This window comes from Heterocephalus glaber, unplaced genomic scaffold (assembly GCF_053883595.1).
Source record: "Heterocephalus glaber isolate CG9 unplaced genomic scaffold, H.glaber_assembly_v1.0 deba00001538, whole genome shotgun sequence".
Taxonomy (NCBI): domain Eukaryota; kingdom Metazoa; phylum Chordata; class Mammalia; order Rodentia; family Bathyergidae; genus Heterocephalus; species Heterocephalus glaber.
Window position 1 is genome coordinate 20,579,532 of NW_028258333.1, and position 21,063 is coordinate 20,600,594.

A 21,063-nucleotide genomic window follows, 5' to 3' on the forward strand; every position below is an offset into this window, starting at 1 on the left:
CTAAGTCACATGTGGTCATAGATGGAGCTTTTCAGAGGTGGCTGGATATAGAGTGTGTGATGCTGGGATTAAGAATGTGATGCTGGGATTGATTCATGGTGCAATACTAGGATTAAGGGCGCCCCACCCTGGGTGTGAATGCTCTCTGCCCTAAGGGCAGGTAGCCGCAGGTAGCCAGGAGAGACTATAAGGGACAGAAGGAGGGCTCTTGTTGTCATTTGTCACTTGCTGCTTGCTGATTTTGCTGTCTTCTGCCTGGCATAAATCTGTTCTCTTCTGCAATGCTCCTTTGCCATGACACCCTGCGTAGGAGCCACCCAAATAAGAACTGAAACCTCTACAAACTGTGAGCTACGTAAACCTTTCGTCCTTTAACTTTGGGTGTCAGGTATATTGTCTCAGCAATTAGAAAAGTAGCTAAGACAACAACTATATAAATGTACTAAAAATCATTGAAATGTATGCTTACAATGGGCAAATTTTATAAAACATAATGAGATTGTTAAATATTTCCTAAAGCTAATAATTATTAATAAAAATTAATAATCATAACCATAATCATAATAACTAAAAACAAAATTATTTTCTTACTTTGCTTCTCCAACAGGGGTGAGAAGAGGAAAGGTGAGGATGAAGACAGAGGGAGAATCAGAATCATCTAAGAGGGGTTTTTTTCTATACACATATATTTGCTCTTCCCTAGAGTTTAATACCAAAAATTTTAAAAATCATCTATTATGAGAAGACCACATATAGTTTGCAAATGCTCCATAGATGATACTGGCATGCATTTCCTCATACACATAGTACTTGTGAGAATCTCTTCACATGGTCAGATTTGGTGGGAAGAGTCCATGTTTTAAATAAGCAAAATTTTAAAATCCCTTTCTATGTTCTCCAATATTAGGAACCATCAGCATCGTAGCAGGCAAATTTGGGTAACATAACTGCAGAAAGACCAATATCCTGATCCTCTTTTACACACATCTAGCTGGTCCTCCTACACTATATTTAGCAGACACTATGTATAGCAAGTACCTTCCCCATCCTAATAAATTTGATCAACAATTAAGACTGCCAATTCGCTTAAAAAGAATTCTCTACTAAGAATTCTGATCTTAGAATCCTTCTGAGATTAATACTAAAAGATGCAAACATTTTGTTCTGATTAAACCTCATCCTACTCATTATACATGTTAGCCATGAAATAGTCTGCAAATTTTATGCCTAAAAGTAGTTCTTTTATGACCAAACAATGCTTTAGACCTTTGCAATTCAGTGTCTCTGAGACCATACTCCCTCCTTTAGAAAGTAATGTCTTTTCCTTTAAGCATTTACTCATTCATTACTCAGTGGGAGTTTTTCCATTCTTGGGAAGAATCTAGAAAACATTTAAAAATAGCATTTATAGTCACCTTCTATTGCTTTATCTTAGTGGTTGTCAAGTTTAGCCCCCAACTCCCCCAAGCCCTCGTGGAAAAAAATAATAATAATAATAATCAGGTTGCTGAGATAAAGGGTAACGTTTCCTATTGTTATCAGATGAAAGATGGTTTTGTCAAGGAGAAAATGTAAGGACTTTAACAAAATTAATATGACTTTCCTTTACTGGACACTGCTCACTCTATGTCAAAGCAGTTCCTAAGCCTGCCTAACAAATTGCTTGAAATTCCTACTGTTGCTCTGCACTGTGGACAAAACCTTTAGCATTCCCATGAAGTCTGATTCCTAATGTAAACAAATTTATTGAGAGAAGAAAGCAATTGCAACCACTTTAGTTACCACATATGTGAGGCTGTTTTGACAGTGACATGAGCAATTGGAAACCCGGCTCCTGCTGAGAACCATGTTCAGGCACAAGCACTGCAGGAACTGAATGACATCTCATCCATAGGCTCCTGGCCCATTGTGGTCTGTTTTTAAGAAGGCCTAATCCTGGTTTTTACACTGGCTGCCTGAATATTTCCCCTGCCCTTTAGGGACCCTAGGGTATTACTGATTACAAAAAAGCCTCCTATATAAAAAAGGGATTTTTTTCCAACATTTTGCATAGGCAAAGGAACACAGGACAGGAACAGAACTATTTTCTCCCAGCTCTTCCACTTGAACATTTGCTGAGCACCTACCATGTGTGAGGTAATATTCTAGATGCCAGACAATTGAAGACAAACTTAACAGATACCTCACAAACTCATTCAAACAGAAGAGGCAACTCTTAGTCACCTTCAGTAAAGATGATCTCACATGGGTAGATAATGTTCCACAGCAAATGGGCACCCTGTGCTGGGGTCACCAGATAACAGTGTGGGTCACAGCCAGGAGCTGCAGTCTGTTCTGGAACTCAGATACCTTGCCTGCCAGATATCAGCAGTGGTTCCTGCCACTGAGCAGAACCTGGGATAATGTCACACTCTAAATGAAACAAGCAACCTTAGGAAAGATCTAGATTTTTTCCCTATCCAATAAATAAACATATATCCAAGGTGAATATTTTATTTAAATTTGATAATAACTCACTGCAATGGTATGAACATGTGCCAAGAGAATAAGGAAGACAGGAGAGAAGAGGAAGTAGGGAAAAGCAGAATTCTTCAAATATGCCGGGTAGAGGTGCAGAAAAGAATTGACTATCTTACTCTTTTTGATAGTTCAATGGAATCGCATTCCAGGACATCAAAGTAAGTTGGTGATTAGAAGAACAACCATCAAGGTAAGTTGGTGCACCAGGCAGCTGTTTTGAAAGTCTGCAGTTGTGAGAGGATCTTTGGCTGACAGCCTTTGAGAAAGAGGGGGCTATTTCAGAGGAGGAAGTGGCTCTCACATAGGTAAAACCATTACACGAAAGTTGACCACACATCAGGTGAGCTGGCAGTCTCTAACACAGAGGTGCATACATTTCCAACAGCTGTGTAAAGAGCCAAGGCAGGGATTCCACCCACGTGTGCTCAGATGCAGAAACAGCGTTTCTTGCAAATCTTCTGTCTGCTCCCTTGGCACCGCACCCCCATCACTTGGCAAGGGTTCTTTCCCTCCAGGGAGTCTTAAGAGATTCCCTGTCTCAAAGAATGAAGTCCCAGCTCGCCAAAATTGTGATTCAGGGCACAGAAATCTGATGTGTATACATACACTCAGGATCACAGTGGCCCTTACATCAAGGCATGGTTTTCTTTAGTGAGTAATGATCAAAATCGTAAGACACAGGAGGTATAATCGGCTATGGACATTTTGTGAATTCCCTGTGGGACAGAAAGGTCACTCACACTGAGCCCAGGGACAGCCTGAAAACTGCTGTGCCAGAGCCTTGGAGCTCCAGAGAAGCCTCCTGCTGTTGCACTGTGGGTGTCCATGAAGGAAAGACAGGGACACATCTATCAATCAAATTCCAGCTTCTCTGCCCACACCCTTGCTCCCCCCAGGCCTGAGAGGAGGCAACACCAAGGAGAGGTCAGAATGTAAAAATTTCCATTACACACGCCTCACTGATTAATAAGCAGCATGCTCTTGGGATATTTATTATATCAGGGAAAAACCAAGGAAAGAATCTATGGCTTTCCATACTGGTGTACAAGACAGGAAAGTGGAAAGCAATAATGTCCAGCAAGGACAAAAATTGCCAGTGGCTAAAGAGACTGTACCAGCCCCATTCCCAGCAGGTTTGAAAAATGATGCTGGGTTAGCAACAGTGATGTTTTGAGAGTAACAGGGACAATGCTCCAGACAACTGCTCTTGACACTTTAGAGCTAGCTGTGGCTTGGATTCCTCCTTTCGAAATTACTTGGTGTTCCTGACAAATTGACCAACACAAGGGAAAGTACATTTCCCTGGGAATGTTCTCCAGGCTGCCTTTGGAATGGAAGGGCTACTTTGTCTGCAGCCTCTAACTGGCTCCAATCCTGCCCTCTCTGTCTTCCCTTTGTCTAAGAACATGCCAGTGTTGGTGGCCAAAGTATTTTTAAACAAATCCCAGACACTGTGTCATTTCACTCCAATATTACACTGTGAGTCTTAAAATTATGAACATTTTCAAATAAAACCATACATAAATAGGGTGTAAAATAACTTCTGAATGTTATAAATAATCAAAATTCACAATTTTCTTTTAAAAAAAGATCTACTTACAATGAATTTGTTCAAAGCAGGTGAAGACAATATCAACACATGACGGTTGGATGTTTTTTTCTCACCTCCTTTCTTTCCCTGCCATGGGCTGGTTACAGTGAACAGTCAATTGTTCTGTAGAATGTCCCATATTCACAATTTGTCCATTTACTCCCTTCTTGTTTCCTTTAATCCTGTTCTCCTATAAAGCGTTGAACTGAGCTAGAGGTTTGATTATAGTAGGAGTGTGTGTGTGTGTGTGTGTGTGTGTGGTGTAGACACATACATACATAAAGATAGATAGATTCAAGTATATACTCACACAAATACCTTGCTTTAACAGAGCTTCTAACACACACGTGGCTAAGTAGCTGAGATCAGATGTATATAGAAGAATATTTCACAGCTGGTGCTTTGATCTTCCTGTTGTATTTCACAGGGGACATCCAAAACATTGGTTCTCCCACATTTACTGATGCTAACATTGATCAGAGTTATTCCCACCCACTCTACTGTACAATGTAAGGTCAGGATCTTGTGATGACAGCAATCAAGCCAGATCTCACAGCATTCCATAGATGGAGGCCAAGGCTTCTGGCCACAGCTCTGTTCCTAATTTCTTACTTCCCCTCCTTGGTCACAGTTAGGGGCCCAACTGCCCCCTAATCCCTGATTCTCAGCAAAAATTAAGCTTCTGGTAGTTACTAGGTTGAAATAACTCCCATAAATAATAAGGCTTAAAATATAAAATTGTCCAAAGAAAACAATGAGGGTAATGGGTATTAGAAAGTTTAAGATTCTAAATCCTACTCTGACATTAATATGCCCTGCAACCCTGGGAAAATTATTAGACTTTCCTGAATCATGACTATAAAATAAGGAAGATTTTCTTAACCTCTTCCAGCTCTGAATTCCTATGAAATAGGACTAAGAAATTATGAAATAAGATATTTTTATTAATCCTTTACATATACATCCTTGTTATGTCTAGACTCTTTAAAAATAAACTAAAAAAAAAAAAGAATTACTAAATGAAAAAGAACTAGGAGGAATGTTGGTCCAAGCCAACTTTATCTTCTGATAATTCAAAATTTGCATTTTTTTGCAGCTGAGCCACTTTAACAGGAATTCTCTAGAAAAAGTGCCCACAAACTGTTGCTTTAGTCCCTGAAATGCCTCCATTTTAATCATTCAATCTATCTATGACTCTCTGAGATGCCTAGATAGCCTTCTGAATCTTCCAATGAATTTCTTTTCTTTTAGGCTTCGGACAGCCACACTGGTTTCTGTTGTGTGGTATCAAAAGAAAGTGCTTATATACGCCCTCCCCTCCAAGCTGTGGTTCAGATCCAAAGGTTCCCTGAAGATCTGGAGGGCACATTGGCCACAGCAGTGTCTATCTAGCCACAGGCGATGGTGCTGATTATCTGTGCAACTCACTCACAATATCTATCTGCTTGTTCATACCTCCACTTAACTTCCCATGTGCTCCCATTCTTAAATAGTCCCCTAGATTCAGAACAAAGCTACTCTGTATTATGGAATACATCCCTTGATACCGTGAATGCATATGTCATGTAATTGGCTCTCATCTTCACTCAGTGCCCAGTATCGATGAGGTGGAGTTAAATTCTCATTATCTGAAAGCACGGGCTTCCCTTGCCCTGCAGCTCACACTATTGACAGTGCATTCCTATGTTTGTTCTTGTGGGTTTACTGTGCTTCTCTTTGTCCTATGCAGAGTCTGGCACACACCACTGTCACAGGGAGTACTCAGCAGATACATGTTGGAGCAGCTCCCCTGATCCTGTGTGGAACCATCAGTGAACAGTGGCACCGACTTGCACCTGGTTGCTAGGCTGTTTCCAGCAAGGATGGAGCAAAAATCAGTGGAAGCCTCAGAACTGCTCTTGTGTGAATGAAAAAAGTGCAAATGGGATGTAGCTCAGTGGTAAAATGTTTTCCTAGCATGCTTGAGGCCCTGAGTTCTGCAAGTACCACTGAGGGAGGGGGACCCTGCTATATTTGCAGTTTGAGTTAGAGGGGATAATATGGTGAGTAGCGTGTGAGGTGGATTGGAACCCCACTCATCCTTTTCCTGGTGTTTTTGTCCAGTGCACAATCTGAGCAACTGAATATGGTCTAGTCATAGTTCTTCTGTACTGACCCAAAACTCACCCATTGAAGGTTGAAGGTGTGTCATTTGTTCTCTTCTTCTCATGGCCCTCTCTAAACTCCACACACAACAGCAGGCCTTGGGCACTGACAAGAGGTTCTGTGCCCATGCATCTGCCTTCACTCACATTGTGCTTCGGAGGCACCAGAAATCTTCTGTGTGCCATTCAGAACAATGTGCTGCACTTGTGTCAGGGTGTTTAGTCTCTTGTTACAACACAGTGATGACCAAATGCCAGGATCTGAGCAAGTCCACACCGGCCCAGCCAGACCCTGCTGTGACCCTTAACTGCTCTGTAAACGTCTCACTTCCTGTCTTGCAGCTTCCTGTTGACTCCGAGGTGAGAGATGCCACAGCACTCTCTTGACATACAACCAGGTGCACCCCAGAAGTGCAAGGAGTTGAGAGTGCATGGGGAGAAACTTTGGACCTTTGAAAGGAAGATGGAGCTAGGAAATAGGTTTTCTCCCTTCATCCTCCAGTAGGCCAGCCTTAGAGATAGTACTATTTTTTCTCAGAAAAAGCCATCTATCACACTTCATATCAGCAGCTTGTCAGCTTGGCAATGCACCAAACCCACCATTTTCCCTCACTCATGCTCCCTGAGTTTATATTGCTTAGTAACAGAGGAGCATGCAGGCCTTGGCTTCCAGGGTCTACTTTTTGAGGGATCCAAACTAAGGTGTTCCATCTTCCCCCAAAACTAAAAAGTTCCTTGAGAACAGAAGTAAAGTTTTGGGATTCCTATATATTTGTCCCAAATCCATCCTTGTGTTCTCAGTCTCTTTGCCAACAAGCCTTCCCATCACACTGCGGTCCTATGTAAGGCAGGCCACATATGGAGGCTGCAGGAGGAGTGAAAGGCTTTCCCTCTCAGACTCTTCTGGGGAGTCAAGGCCAAGGCCAGCAGGGGCTGGTGGTTGGCTGTCCCCAGACGCGACCCTGGGAGAAGTCAGCAGAGGAGTATGGAAGGTAAGGGCTCTCACCAGGAACACACAAAAACTTCGCTTCCTGGGGACACAGAAGTTCAGACAGCTTTTTGTATGCATGCCCTAGTCAAAACAAGGTGCGGCATGCATCATCGAGTGGGCCAGTGCCCCTTCAGCAGCTCTTAGCTCCTCAGCAGGTATTGTAGTGTTAGTATGTGAAATTTGGCAATTCCTTAATTATCTCTTAGAGGCTATAAAATAGACAAAATCTCTCTCTCTCTCTCTCTCTCCCCCCCATCTCTCCAAGAATTAAATACTATAACTACAAAGAGGACCTCACACATTGTCTGTTGAGGGTTCAGTCTATCATTGTAACCCCTTCTTATCACATTCACTTGATCTTATCACTCCCTTACCTCAAAACTCAGATGCTACAACCATCCAGTTCAAAAGGTCTACTAACTCAATCCTTGTAATCTCCTGACTGATCTCCCCATTCTGCTTTGGTTCACTTTAATCTATTCTTATCACAGTAGGTGCAATAAGCCTGATTATGCCACTAGTATCCTCAGTCTTGCCCTCCCATGGCTCCCCAGCTCCCTAAGAGCCCTAGCAAATTCCTGACAATGGCTAGAAGGCCCTAGGTAATCTCCTCAACCATGCTGACAGCTATTATCCACTGCTGCTCATTACCTCACCCACTGAGCTCCAACTTTGCTGGCCTCTCTGCTGTACCTTCAACACCCGGCAGACTTCTGCCACTGTATTTGCAAACACTGATAATTCAGTCAAGAGAACCATTGTCCCAGACATCTTCGGGGCTTGGGCACTCATCTCTGTAGGCCTGTACTCAAACATAATCTTTTCATTGACGGCTTCACTAGCTGCACCATCTACTGCATCATCCCCTAACTCTTCTCCTCTTTAACTGCTGTGCCATTCTCTTTGTTATGTTTTTCTTGTTTTCACATATAAGCCAAAAAATGAGCAGTAACTATTTGACGTCAACAATACAGAGACCTTACACATCACCTAGCTGATGAGGTTGGGGATTTAGCTCAGTAGCCTGGCTCCTGCCTCACAAGTGCAAGGTTCTGAGTTCAATCCCCGGTACCAAAAAAGAAAACAGAAAAAGAAAAAGAAAAATCAACTAGCTGCACATTTTAAATCATGGCTCAAGGTCAGACCCACTAAGAGTATCTGTACAAAATTTTAAAGCAAAATATCAGATGTTCCTGTTTCTTTTAATTAGGAATGAAAATTCTATAGAATAAACTTTATGTATTTTTATGTCTTAAAAATACACTTTTAAATAATTTAAAATCCAGAGGAAGTTGATGAGCATTCAAGAACAGGAGTTTTAGGAAGTCAGGTTTCTTAAAGTTTGGACAGAAAAAATCTGGATAGACTATACATTAATATAAATGGAAACATATCTAATCCTATTTTTTAAATTGAATTTGACATTTTTCAAAATGATGGACTGAATTGGGTTCTTTAACCAAAATTCTTTTCTTCATTTGATAACACATTTCCACATGAATCTCTCTATGGTCTCCATAAGCTCAACCTGATATTCACAAGTCATTTGTGTGAGACTTCTAGACAACATTCTGCTTATTAAATTGGAATCCCTGTTAAATAAACTTCAAAATCCAGCTCTATTGGCAAGATGGTGCTATCATTAATTATTTTAACACATAATCTTGGCCTCTAAAATTATAAATAAGCATTAGTCATACTCCAGTACTCTTAGACCAGTGGAGAGAAGACTCATGTGAAAACTGATCAATCAGCTGTTATTGAACACTACACTATTAGTTTTCAATAATTATAATATGAGACAAAACAAGCAATATGGAAAGGAGAAACTTACAAAGAGCCTTAAAGAAAGACAGAATTTTAAAGGGGAAAAGAGAATATGAGACAAGAGGAACAAGTGGAATGAATACCTAGAGAAAGAAGTGTCAGAATAAATATCCACACATAAAGGGACAGTTGTAAGAGTGGAAAACTGATGTGGAAGGAAAGGTGGAGGATAATATACCATCAGCCTTGGTTGCATTAAATAAAACCAATACTAATAAATTAGGGGGGGGGAGTGTTACTCAGATGAACATTTGGGCAAGCTCAGTGATTCTCTGCCTTGATATTCTCTCTCTCTCTCTCTCTCTCTCTCTCTCGCTCTCTCCCTCTCTCCCCGTCCCTCCCTCCCTCCCTCTCTCTCCCTCCCCCTCTCTCCCTCCCCTCATCTTTCTTTCCATTTCTCTTTATCTCTCCTTCTCTCTCTCCATCTCCTCTTCAACCTCTCTACTTGAAAACTGACTAAAGTGACAGACAGGTGTTCTTCAGAACAGTCAAGGGAGAATTCCTGGGGGTGAAGAGACTCCGCTGCCCCTGTGAAGATTCTCCTTTGAAGAGTAAAGTGGTAAGGAGCCTCAAGGAGGTGGAGGGTTCCGACCTGGGCAGAGATCCCAATTACCTTGGCCTCAGCTTAATCCATGAGCTCATTCCCACCCTGTTCAACAGACCTCCATATAGCGCAGGCACTTAGTGAAGCAAATCTAATGTGTACTGTCCTGTCCCTGGCACTGGACAGACAGGCAGGAAGGGAGCAGCACGCCTACATCTTTATCAAGCCCCTCCTGTGCTCTGTGCTCCTTGGGACCTGCCACTGTGTGCAGCACATCAGTTGTAGAACCAGCAGCAGCTGCCATAGCAGTTGTGAGTATGTCTCAGCAGCCTCAAGGGTTGCAGAATCTGAGGCAAATGCCTAAGTATTTTCCTCAGCATCTGCAAGGGGTGAAAGTGGGGAGAAATATCAGACTTCAGAACTCTGGAAAGAGAACAGAGGCAGCAGAATTTCCAGGACTGTGAATCATATCTGGAGCTGTCACTAGTAAAAAATAACTCCACTTTCAACTTGAAATACTCTTCAAAGGACACTTCTCGGACAATGTCCTTTTGTTCATAGAGATGCCATTATTTACTTCTTTTAAAAAATAATTATGAAATATAAATGCTTTTTTAAAAGGCACTAGAATATTCTAATTTCAAGCAGCTGGTGGCAAGAACAGACTTACTTACAGCAAACCCAGGATTTTACATGGAAACTGTAAACACGTGGCAGAGGAAAACTAGAAAGAATTTTCCCTAAATTTCAGATTGTATAGCATCATAAGATTCATGGACTAAAATATTCCTGCACAAGATTCTGCAAGCATCTGGCCTTGCACTTTGGGTTGTTACAGATGGCACTTCCCTGGCAGTAAAGAGAAGGAATCATTATGCTGGCAAATTCATTGGATGGAAATATCTCAATGTGTTACAATATACCAACCCAGACAGAAATCTCTGTAGAAAGGAAAATAAAACTCTTACTACTATCAAATGTCCCATGATGGAGTACAACAAAAAACATGAAAGACATCTAGAAAGGTGATAGCAGAAATTTGTTTAAATTATAGAACTTCAGAGATCCTGTACTAAGTGAAAGAATAACCTGAAATGGGAAAAAAAAAATCCACACACACAGCACTAAAACTAGGAAATACTCCCATTTCCTACCATTCTAGAGACAAATTTAGGGGAATCAGGAGCAAGAAGGGGTGACCAGATCCTGAAGCTCCTTGTTAACACTCTGGAGTAAAGGAATGAAGGAAGTGGGACAGGGGTTCTAAAGGAGATGTTCCCTCCTCTTGGAGGCCCTCTTCTTCACAATCAGTAAGAACTACACCAGCCCAAGTTTGGAAAGCTCTGAAAACTCACCACCATTTCCCCCCATGCTGGAAGTAGAAGCTGAAGAGAATGAAGGAATTGATTATGTTAGGCTAACTGCCTCAAAAGCAATTCAGTACTGGACTAAGCTGAGGAAGAACAACAAGACCAGGAAAAAATCTGCTTTAGAGAGATCCACTCTAGAGAATCCTACACTCTTCCATTTCGATAATAGAATCTTGCTGAGCACATGAAGAACCTCTAGGATTCACAATGTACTCCTTACTGTTGGGGCAAGAGGAAAAGCTTGCACAAGTGCCCAAAGATATATGTGCAACAGGTTTGCTTGCAGCAGTGTTTGCACCGTCTAAATGTCTCATCACAAGAAACACCAATAGGATAGATAATACCTTATGGTACATATGTGGATATGCTATGTAGTCTCTGCACAGCAAAGGATGAAATGTCCATCTCAGTCATCTCTGTGCCCAGCAGAGTCTGGATTATAATAGATAATAAACAAAAGATTCAGTGAACAAAACGAATACAACACTGTGCAAACTTTAGAACAAACAACTTTTGTATATGAACATGGAAAGATGTCTATCGTTGTATGAAAAACACCAAATCATACAATAGTATGACCCAGTTTTAGTTAGTGATTTATACACATTTATTCCTTTATACATCTCTTTCCCTTTTAAAAGTATGCATGTTCAATTAGGAATGAAAAAGTTGAAGTCACAACAGACCCAGCAGAAATCCAGAGGATCATCAATACCTACTTTGAGAACCTGTACTCTAATAAAATGGAAAAAACAGAAGAAATGCACAGATTCCTAGATATATACGAAATGCCAAAGTTAAATAAAGAAGATATAGAAATTCTAAACACCCTAATTACAATGAGGGAAATTGAAAAGGTAATAAAAAATTTACCAACAAAGAAAAGCCCAGGTCCTGATGGCTTCACTGCTGAATTCTACAACACACTTAAAGAAGAACTATCACCATTAATCTTTGAACTCATCAAGGAAACTGAAAGGCAAGCAATACTTCCAAATTCATTCCTGGAAGCAAGTGTTACTTTGATTCCAAAACAGGAAAAGACCCAACCCAAAAAGAGAACTACAGGCCAATCTCCCTAATGAACATAGATGCAAAAATCCTCAACAAGATACTGGCAAACAGAATGCTAAAGATCATCACGAAGATTATACACCCTGACAACGTCAGAGTTATCCCAAGGATGCAAGGATGGTTCAACATCCGTAAATCAATAAATGTAATACACTATATTAACAGAGTCAAGGACAAAAACCATATGATCATCTCAATAGATGCAGAAAAAGCATTCGACAAAATCCAACACCCATTCATGATAAAAATGCAACAGAAAATTGGAATAAAAGGTCTTTATATCAACCTGATTAAGGCTATCTATGAAAAACCAACAGCCAACATCATACTAAATGCTCAAAAACTGAAAACTTGCATTCTAAAATCAGGAACAAGACAAGGATGCCCACTATCACCACTCCTGTTCAATATAGTTCTGGAAACATTAGCCACAGCAATTAGAAAAGAGAAAGAAATAAAAGGAATAAAGATTAGAAAGGAAGAAGTGAAACTGTCATTATTTGCTGATGATATGATACTTTACATAGAAGACCCAAAAAACTCTACCAAAAAGACTTCTAGATCTAATTGATAGATTCAGTAGAGCAGCTGGATACAAGGTCAACACTCAAAAACAACAGCCTTCTTATACACAAATAGCAGATCCATTGAGAGAGAAATTAGGGAAACAATTCCTTTTATAATAGCATCCAAAAAAATGAAATATCTAGGAATCAACCTAACAAAGGAAGCAAAAGACCTCTACACTGAAAACTACAGCACTCTGAAAAAGGAGATCGAGGAGGATATAAGAAAATGGAAAGACATCTCATGTTCCTGGGTAGGAAGAACCAATAGAGTGAAAATGGCCATACTTCCAAAACTACTATATAGATTTAATGCAGTGCTGATTGAAATTCCAAAAATATACTTCATAGAGCTAGAGAAAATAATTTAAAAAAATTCATTTGGAACCAGAAGAGACCTAGAAGAGCAAAAGCAATTCTGGGCAACAGAGACATGGCTGGGGGTATCACAATCCCCAACTTGAAACTATACTACAAAGCTACTGTGATAAAAACAACATGGTACTGCCAAAGAAACAGACCCGAGGATCAGTGGAATAGATTAGAAGATGCAGAAACAACTTCAGACACACTCAGCCATCTCATCTTTGATAAAGGAGCCAATCACCCTTGTTGGAGGAAAGATAGCCTATTTAATAAATGGTGTTGGATATGAAGATACCTCAAAGAACTAGGACTAGAGGTCCAATTTGACCCAGTTAGTCCACTGCTGGGTAACTTCCCCAAAAAATTAAAAGAATCATACCACAGCGATATATGTGCACCAATGTTCATAGTGGCACAATTTGTAATAGCTAAAGCTTGGAAGCAGCCCAAATGCCCATGAACTGGAAACTGGATAAAGAAAATGTGGATTTTAATAAAATGGGGTACTACTCAGCCATAAAGAACAAAAAACTTGAGTCATTTATAGCTAAATGGATGCATATCAGGGCCATACCCTTAAGTGAAATAAATAGGACACAAATATGTAAATACCGAATAGTTTCTCTAGTGTGAGAAACTGATAGTGTAAACAAGAGTTAAAATGATTAAAATGAATGAATAATTGATAATTTGAAATAGGAAAAAATGTCCAAGATGAAGGAGTGAAGGGAGGGGAAAGGGAAAGGAAAGGAGGGAAAGGAAAAACTATGAGAAAAGAAAAAAAAAATGGAAATGATATCTATGTAAATAGGGAAGGGTGGAGGGAGTGAAGGGTGCACAGGTAAAGGGGAAAAAAATAAGAACCAAGATATATCATATACAGGTACAAACATCCAATGATAAATGTAAACAAATTGTATACCTAAAATGTACCAATGAAAGAACTTAGAAAATATAAAAAATAAAAAATAAATAAATGGTGTTGGTAAAACTGGATTTCAGTCTGCCAAAGATTAAAACTAGACCCATACCTATCACCATGCACTAAACTAAGATCGAAGTGGATTAAAGATCTCAATATTAAGACAGAAACTCTAAACTTGCTGGAAGATAAGTTAGGTAGAACTCTTGAAGACATTGGCAGAGGAAAAGACCTTATGAACAAAACCTCAGTAGCATGGGAACTAGCACAAAGAATCAACAACTGGGATCTCATCTTATTAAAAAGCTTCTGCACTGCAAGAGAAACCACCAACAGAGCTAAGAGACAATCTACAATGTGGGAAAAAAATTTTACCAGCTGTACCTCAGACAAAGGTCTACTATCTAGAATACATAAAGAATAAAAAAAAATCAGACCCCCCAAATTCAAAGACCCAATTCAAAAATGGGCATCTGAAATGAACAGACATTTCTCAAAGAAGTAAAACCAGCAAATAAATATAGGAAAAAATGTTCAACATCACTGGTAATTCAAGAAATGCAGACGAAAACAACACTGGGATTCCACCTCACCCCAGAAAGAATAGGTGCTATCGTTAGGATCTATAAAGAACTTAAAAAGATCAGACATCCCAAATTTAAAGACCCAATCCAAAAATGGGCATCTGAAATGAACAGACATTTCTCAGATAAAGAAGTAGAAATAGCAAATAAATACATGAAAAAATGTTCAACATCCCTGGTCATTTGAGAGATGCAAATGAAAACAACACTGAGATTCCACTTCACTCCAGAAAGAATGGCTGCTATCATGAAATCAACCAATAACAAATGCTGGTGGGGCTGTGGGGAAAGAGGAACCCTGCTCCACTGCTGGTGGGAGTGTAGACTGGTGTAACTACTGTGGAAATCAGTATGGAGATACCTCAAAGAACTAGGACTGGAAGTCCCATTTGACCCTGCTATTTCACTGCTGGGGATCTTCCCCAAAGAATTAAAAGAATCATAGCACAGTGATATATGTGCACCCATGTTCATAGCAGCACAGTTTGTAATAGCGAAAACTTGGAAACAGCCCAAATGCCCATCAACTGGAGACTGGATAAGAAAATGTGGTTTTTTGATAAAATGGAGTACTACTCAGCCATAAAAAATGAGAAATTAGAGACATTTATAGCTAAGTGGATGCACATTGAGGCGATACTCTTAAGTGAAATAAATAGGATACACATGAATAAATTCCAAATAGTTTCTCTGGTGTGAGAAACTGAAAGTGTAAATAAGGACTAAATGTATAATAGGTAATGTGAAATAGGAAGAAAAGGGGCAAAGGGGAAGAAAGTGGGAGGGCTAGAGGAAAGGACAGAAGGGAATGGGATTAATATGAGAAAATGGAAAAATAGGAACAAGATCTTTGTAAATAGGGAGGAATGGAGGGGTTGAAGGGAGGGCTGGGCAAGGATGAAAAATAAGAACCAAGAGAGACTATGTAAAGGTGCAAATTTCCAATGATGAATGTCATATTGTGTACCTAAAATGTACCAATGATTAGAATGAATAATCGATAATGTAAAATAGGAAGAAAAGGTCCAAAGGGGTAGGGGTAAAGGGAGGGGCAGGAGAAAGGAAAGAAGAGAAAGGAAAAATGATGAGAAATGGAAAAAATGGAAATAAAGTCTTTGTAAATAGGGAAGGGTGGAGGGCGTAAAGGGAGGGCTAGGAATGGGAAAAAATAAGAACCAAGATGCATTATGTAAAGGTACAATTCCCAATGAGAAATGTGTTTGTGTTGTATACCTACAATGTACCAATAAAAGAATTTAATATATAAAAAAAAGAATAGATGCTATCAAGAAATCAACCAATAACAAATGCTGGAGGGGGTGTGGGGAGAAAGGAACCCTTCTCCATTGTTGGTGGGCGTGTAGACTGGTGCAACAACTGTGGAAATCAGTATGGAGATACCTCAAAGAACTAGGGATAGAGGCCCCATTTGACCCAGCTATTTCCCTGCTGGGTATCTTCCTCAAAGATTTAAAAGAATCATACCACAGAGATATATGTGCAGCCATGTTTACAGCGGCACAGTTTGTAATAGCTAAAGTTTGGAAACAGCCCAAGTGCCCATCAACTGGAAACTGGATAAAGAAGATGTGGGGGTTTTTTTAATATAAAATGGAGTACTACTCAGCCATAAAAAATGAGAAACTAGAGACATTTATAGCTAAATGGATGCCATACTCTTTAAGTGAAATAGGACACATGTGCAAATACTGAATAGTTTCTCTAGTGTGAGAAACTAAAAGTATAAATAAAGATGAAAATGATTAAAATGAATAATTGATAATTTTAAATATTAAAAGGTCCAAAGGTACAGGGGTGGTGGGATGGGAAGGGGAAAGGAAAGAAGGGAAAGGAAAACTTACGAGAAAAGAATACAAATGGAAATGAAATCTATGTAAATAGGGAAAGTTAGAGGGGGTGAAGACCGCACAGGTAATGGGGAAAAAAATAAGAACCAAGATACATTATACAGGTACAAGCACCCAATGATAAATGTAAATGTATTGTACACCTAAAATGTACCAGTAAAAGAATTTTTTTAAAAAGTAAAAAAAATAAAAGTATGCATGTTTATATATGTAGTTGTTATTTATAGATGCACGTAGTATCTATAACTTCACTCTGTACTGGCATATGGCAAGATAAGATTCTTGGCCCCTTGTGGTTGGGTAGCGCCTTATATTTAGTTTTGGGCAATGAGTTATTAGTATAAATGATGTGACACTTTCAGGCCAGAGCATTCACATATGAACACAGGCCTCAGAATTCTCTTCCCTTGCTAAGTTTATCATGAAAGTATGTATGTGTTGTGATCAAGATTGCAACAACCTGGAACCTTCTAGGGTCTGTGATAAGTAGATCTCTTGGTCAATCTACAGTGACATACAGTGGGAGTGAGAACCAAACTTGTTTTTTATATCAAGTTACTGGGTTTGGGATTGTTACCCCAGCAAAACCTATCCTACGTCTCACCACTACAAAATGCATGTGCACGCACACACACAGACACACACACACACACATACTTGCATATTCATGTACATATTTATACATGCTTGCATATATATGTATATTTATCTTTACATATATGCCTATGTATAACTGCAATGTTCATACAAAATCTGGAAGACTATATGACAGTCAGATAAGGATTTTTATCTCTGAAGGTGGGATGGGAGGACTTTTATTACCTATGTTACGTAATTCTCTACTTTGAAAATTAGTTTTACACTAAACTGGGATCACTTTTACAGTCATTATGATCACTACTTGTGTTCACGTGTGTGTATGTTCAGTAAGGACTGGACCCAGGGTTCTGCCATGTCAACTCCCAGTTGCTAACTGCTTTTGATTCACTCATGTATAAAAGGTCAAGTCAAACAAACAGAAATTTTAATTTATAGGTCTTTTCCTTTTCTGATCCTTCATTCCTTGGCATCTGGAAACATTAGGGCCCCTGGAACTCATTTAACTGACTAAGTTAGGAAGAAGTTTTCTACCCACGTCAATCTAGGCCAAACTGAGATGAGAAAGGTCTGTTTTTCCCATGTTCTGCTCTTGTTCTGTTCCTTTCTCTTCTCTGGTCATTTCTATCACCTCTTCCTTGGTGATGATGCCTATGCAGAAGGTGCACAAGTACGCTAGGCTTCTCCTCCAACCCCATCAAGACTTCTATCAGCTCCTTCTCTGAGCCACAGATCCCCAGGTTCAGCTGTGTATTAGAACCACCTGGTGAGATTTTAAATGGCACAGTGTCCAGGCTGCCTCTCAACCAATTCAACCAGAATCTCTGATGGTGGGACAGAAGTACCCAGAGTTTCCAACACTTTCCATGTGATTCTCATGTACAACCAAAGCAGAGAACTGGCTCAAAGAAAGGAGCTGATGGAGAACCACTGCTCTAAGCTGATAAAAGCTTGAACAGTTTGTGATCTCTCCAAGAAGGAAACATGTTTTGATTGGAAACAAAGGTGTAAGCTAAAAGGCTGAAGCCCAAATGATGACACAAAGTTAAGGGATAAATCCTCCAGAATCGAAAGCCATCTCTACACTCTGTCCTTCAAGAGAAGGACAAAGATGGAAGAACTTAAAGATCAATTATTATTTCATAATATTTGGCCACAAATAGGCATTTCTATGAGAAAAATGTTAACTGCTATAAGCTAGAATGTCTCTATTGTATACCATTAAATTATATCAGGTATAACTTTGTAATTACTAATATCAGAAATGCTATTTATTATTTCAATTCCATGAAAAGATATGGTACAAAGAGCAACTTCTAAAGCCTAAGTCTCAGCTTCCTCATCATCATTTGATTCAAAAGGGTAAAATTATGTGGATTCAGAGCAGTGCTGTGGATGCCCAAAGTCCATCCTTTGGGAATAGAAGACTGAATAATAATCTTTGTTATGACTGATGGCTAGAGATTCCTTCAGAGAATCACGACCTCTTTCCGTCTGCTGCTGGATCAAATTACACACTGAAAAACAAGAAATTCACAGAAGACTGAAAAGAATCTGAGAAACATTCTTCAATAAGAATTTCTAAATGCAGGCGTGCGAAGGTAACATTCTGATAATAAGAGTGAGAACACATGACCTTTTAGTTATCACATGAACAAATTTATTTGACTATTCTCCCACAGTCCTGTGCCAGTTCCTAGCAAGAAAGACTTAGACTGTGCTTTTGTACTTTAAGAATGGTCAAGGGTCTGGAGTCTTCCTAGCCAAGCTTGTTGAGCATGATTCTTGCACCGCAAAACTTGAAGAAATGCCACATCTTATTAGTCTATTCAAATGCTATCACCTGGAGTTAGAGGAATTTGAGAAGGTTGGTAAATACTAGGATTAAAAAGGTTGTGAACACAATAGTACTCTGTTATCCTGCTGTAACAAAATATGCTGGGCCGGGTAAAAAATGGAGAAAAGAGGTTTAGTTCACTCACAGTTTTGGAGGTAAACGTCCAAGACAAAGTGACCTCTTCTATTTGGCCTCTGATGTGGGACCCCTTGGCTGCATCACATCAAGATAGACAGCATCATGGTGAAAACACATGTGAGAGAGAAGATCACATGGCACAACAGGAAGCAAGAGAGCAAGGAGGAATAAAGCTTGTTCTTTTGTAAGAACTCACTCTTACATGAACCACCACTCCTGGAAATGAACATTAATGACTTCTGAAGGCAGTGTCCGCAGTGACTCAAGTATCTGACATTAAGTTCTATCTGTTAAAAGTTCGTTCTACCCCATCTTAATACTGCCACATTGAATATCAAGCTTCTAACACAAAAACCCTTGGAAGACACTCAAACCATATCCAAATCATAACAATATACAACTACCTAAAACAAACTCTCTTATAACCAATCTGAAATAAGGTCTCATAAGAGATAGATTCTGGGACCCAGAAGACACAGCAGGATTGGCTCACAGTCATTGCCATAGGATGTGCCCCTTGCCAGCCTGTCTTCAGAAGAAACATACATGGAGCAGAACTGAGTTCAGCCTTGCATGATCAGGCAAGCCCAGTTCATTCACAGCTCAAAGAAGAGCCAGGCAGCCAACTCCCAGCTGATCTGTGCAAGCAGATGTGCAGGTGTGTGAGAAAGAATAAGTGCTATTTTCAGCCACTGAGTTTAGGGTGGCATGTTCCCCAGCACAACATGACTGATACATAGCTCAGCTCTTTTCTCCTTAGCCTGAAAGGTCTTGGGGAATTGATAGTACTCTCAAAAGCATTTTGATAAAATATTTGCAATGCGATTGACAAATAGAAAGAAGAATGATATGGGCTAAAGAAGAACTGGCATATAGCAATGGGGTGTGTGAAGGGAATCACTTGGCAATTTCAAATCACACACATCTGACCTGCTTGTCAAACTCATTCCATCCATTTTCATAGATATTTACCAACTCAAAAGTAAGGAGAGGAGGGGATAGAGCACTGTGCTCTAATATATAATAGTAAGAAACCCATGGGCTATAGAACAAAAAAATATTTGGAAGCCAATGGTAACTAGCCTGGCAAAATAAAGTTAGAAATCATTATAGGCATTTTACTACCTCTGCAAAGTAGAAAATGCTATAAAAACAATATCTGACTAGTGACAGTATACTCAAGAGAGCAGGTGGTGTGAAATCCATAGTATCCCATAACGTATTTCTGTTTGAGTCAGTGTGACATTATTATGTATACAACTATTTCAAGTTTAAATTCTAAGGTTGGCCAAGCTAATGATATGTTTGATGCACAGCCCAGGGGTGACCAGCTAGCCACAAAAAGAGCCACACTGAAGGAATGATTCCCACAAATTCTTCTACTATCTTAGTCAACATCAATAACTCAGTGCTTTCCAATTAGGACAATGGATTAAAAATTATTGGTGAAAGTAAGGTCTTGCTAATTAATACAATGAATATTAGAAATTTCTTCTCACAGAAGATATTAAAGATGTTCAAGATCACAAATTGCTAAAAAAAAAAAAAAAAAAAGCGGGGGGGGGGCAACACTCTACATTGCATGAACAAGGTATAAGAATGCAACCAGGCCAGAAAGCTGTACAAGTTCCCTGAGGCTTAATCCTCAAGTAGATCCATATACAACAGTGCTCCAGATTCAGAGAGTCGCTGACAGCACAGCAGCTTTCTTATGATGTGACTGTCTCTGTATCAAAGGAGATATTTCATACAGAGTAGGGTCAGAGTACCTACAAGGAGATCGGAGAGGGTTTCACAAGCTTAGAGAAGAGATCTGTGCCCTGTTTTGTGCCTATGTTGCCAATGAATGTTTGTCTAATAAATGTCTGTTTATGACAGAAAAACACAGGTTGTGTGTATGCTGTAAAATTTTTTAAAAGCCTTTCCTAATTTGAGAAGACTTTGTAAAGAACATAAATTACAGCATGCTTATAAGTATAATTAAGTATAATTATATTTAATTAGAGTACTCCAGTCTAAGTGATAAATAAATATAAATGTCTAGAATTAGATACTTTCCTTACAATTTCAAATAAGATGAATAAATATTGAACAACTCATGCTTTAGAATCATACAAATCCTAG

General features: G+C 39.5%; 1 protein-coding gene across 6 annotated transcripts in view; it reads right to left on the reverse strand.

Annotated features, from left to right (window-relative positions):
• Adamts12 (ADAM metallopeptidase with thrombospondin type 1 motif 12) overlaps positions 1-21,063 on the reverse strand; it is a 326,379-nt gene that overhangs the window by 233,501 nt on the left and 71,815 nt on the right. The window contains exon 1 of one of the 6 annotated variants that reach the window (XM_021261520.2): positions 11,332-11,433. The exons of the other annotated variants lie outside the window; for them this stretch is intronic. Coding sequence (XP_021117179.2) covers positions 11,332-11,343 — 12 coding nt within the window. The 5' untranslated portion in view covers positions 11,344-11,433. Of the gene's footprint in view, positions 1-11,331; positions 11,434-21,063 lie in introns of those variants that run through there. 6 annotated transcript variants of the gene reach the window in all.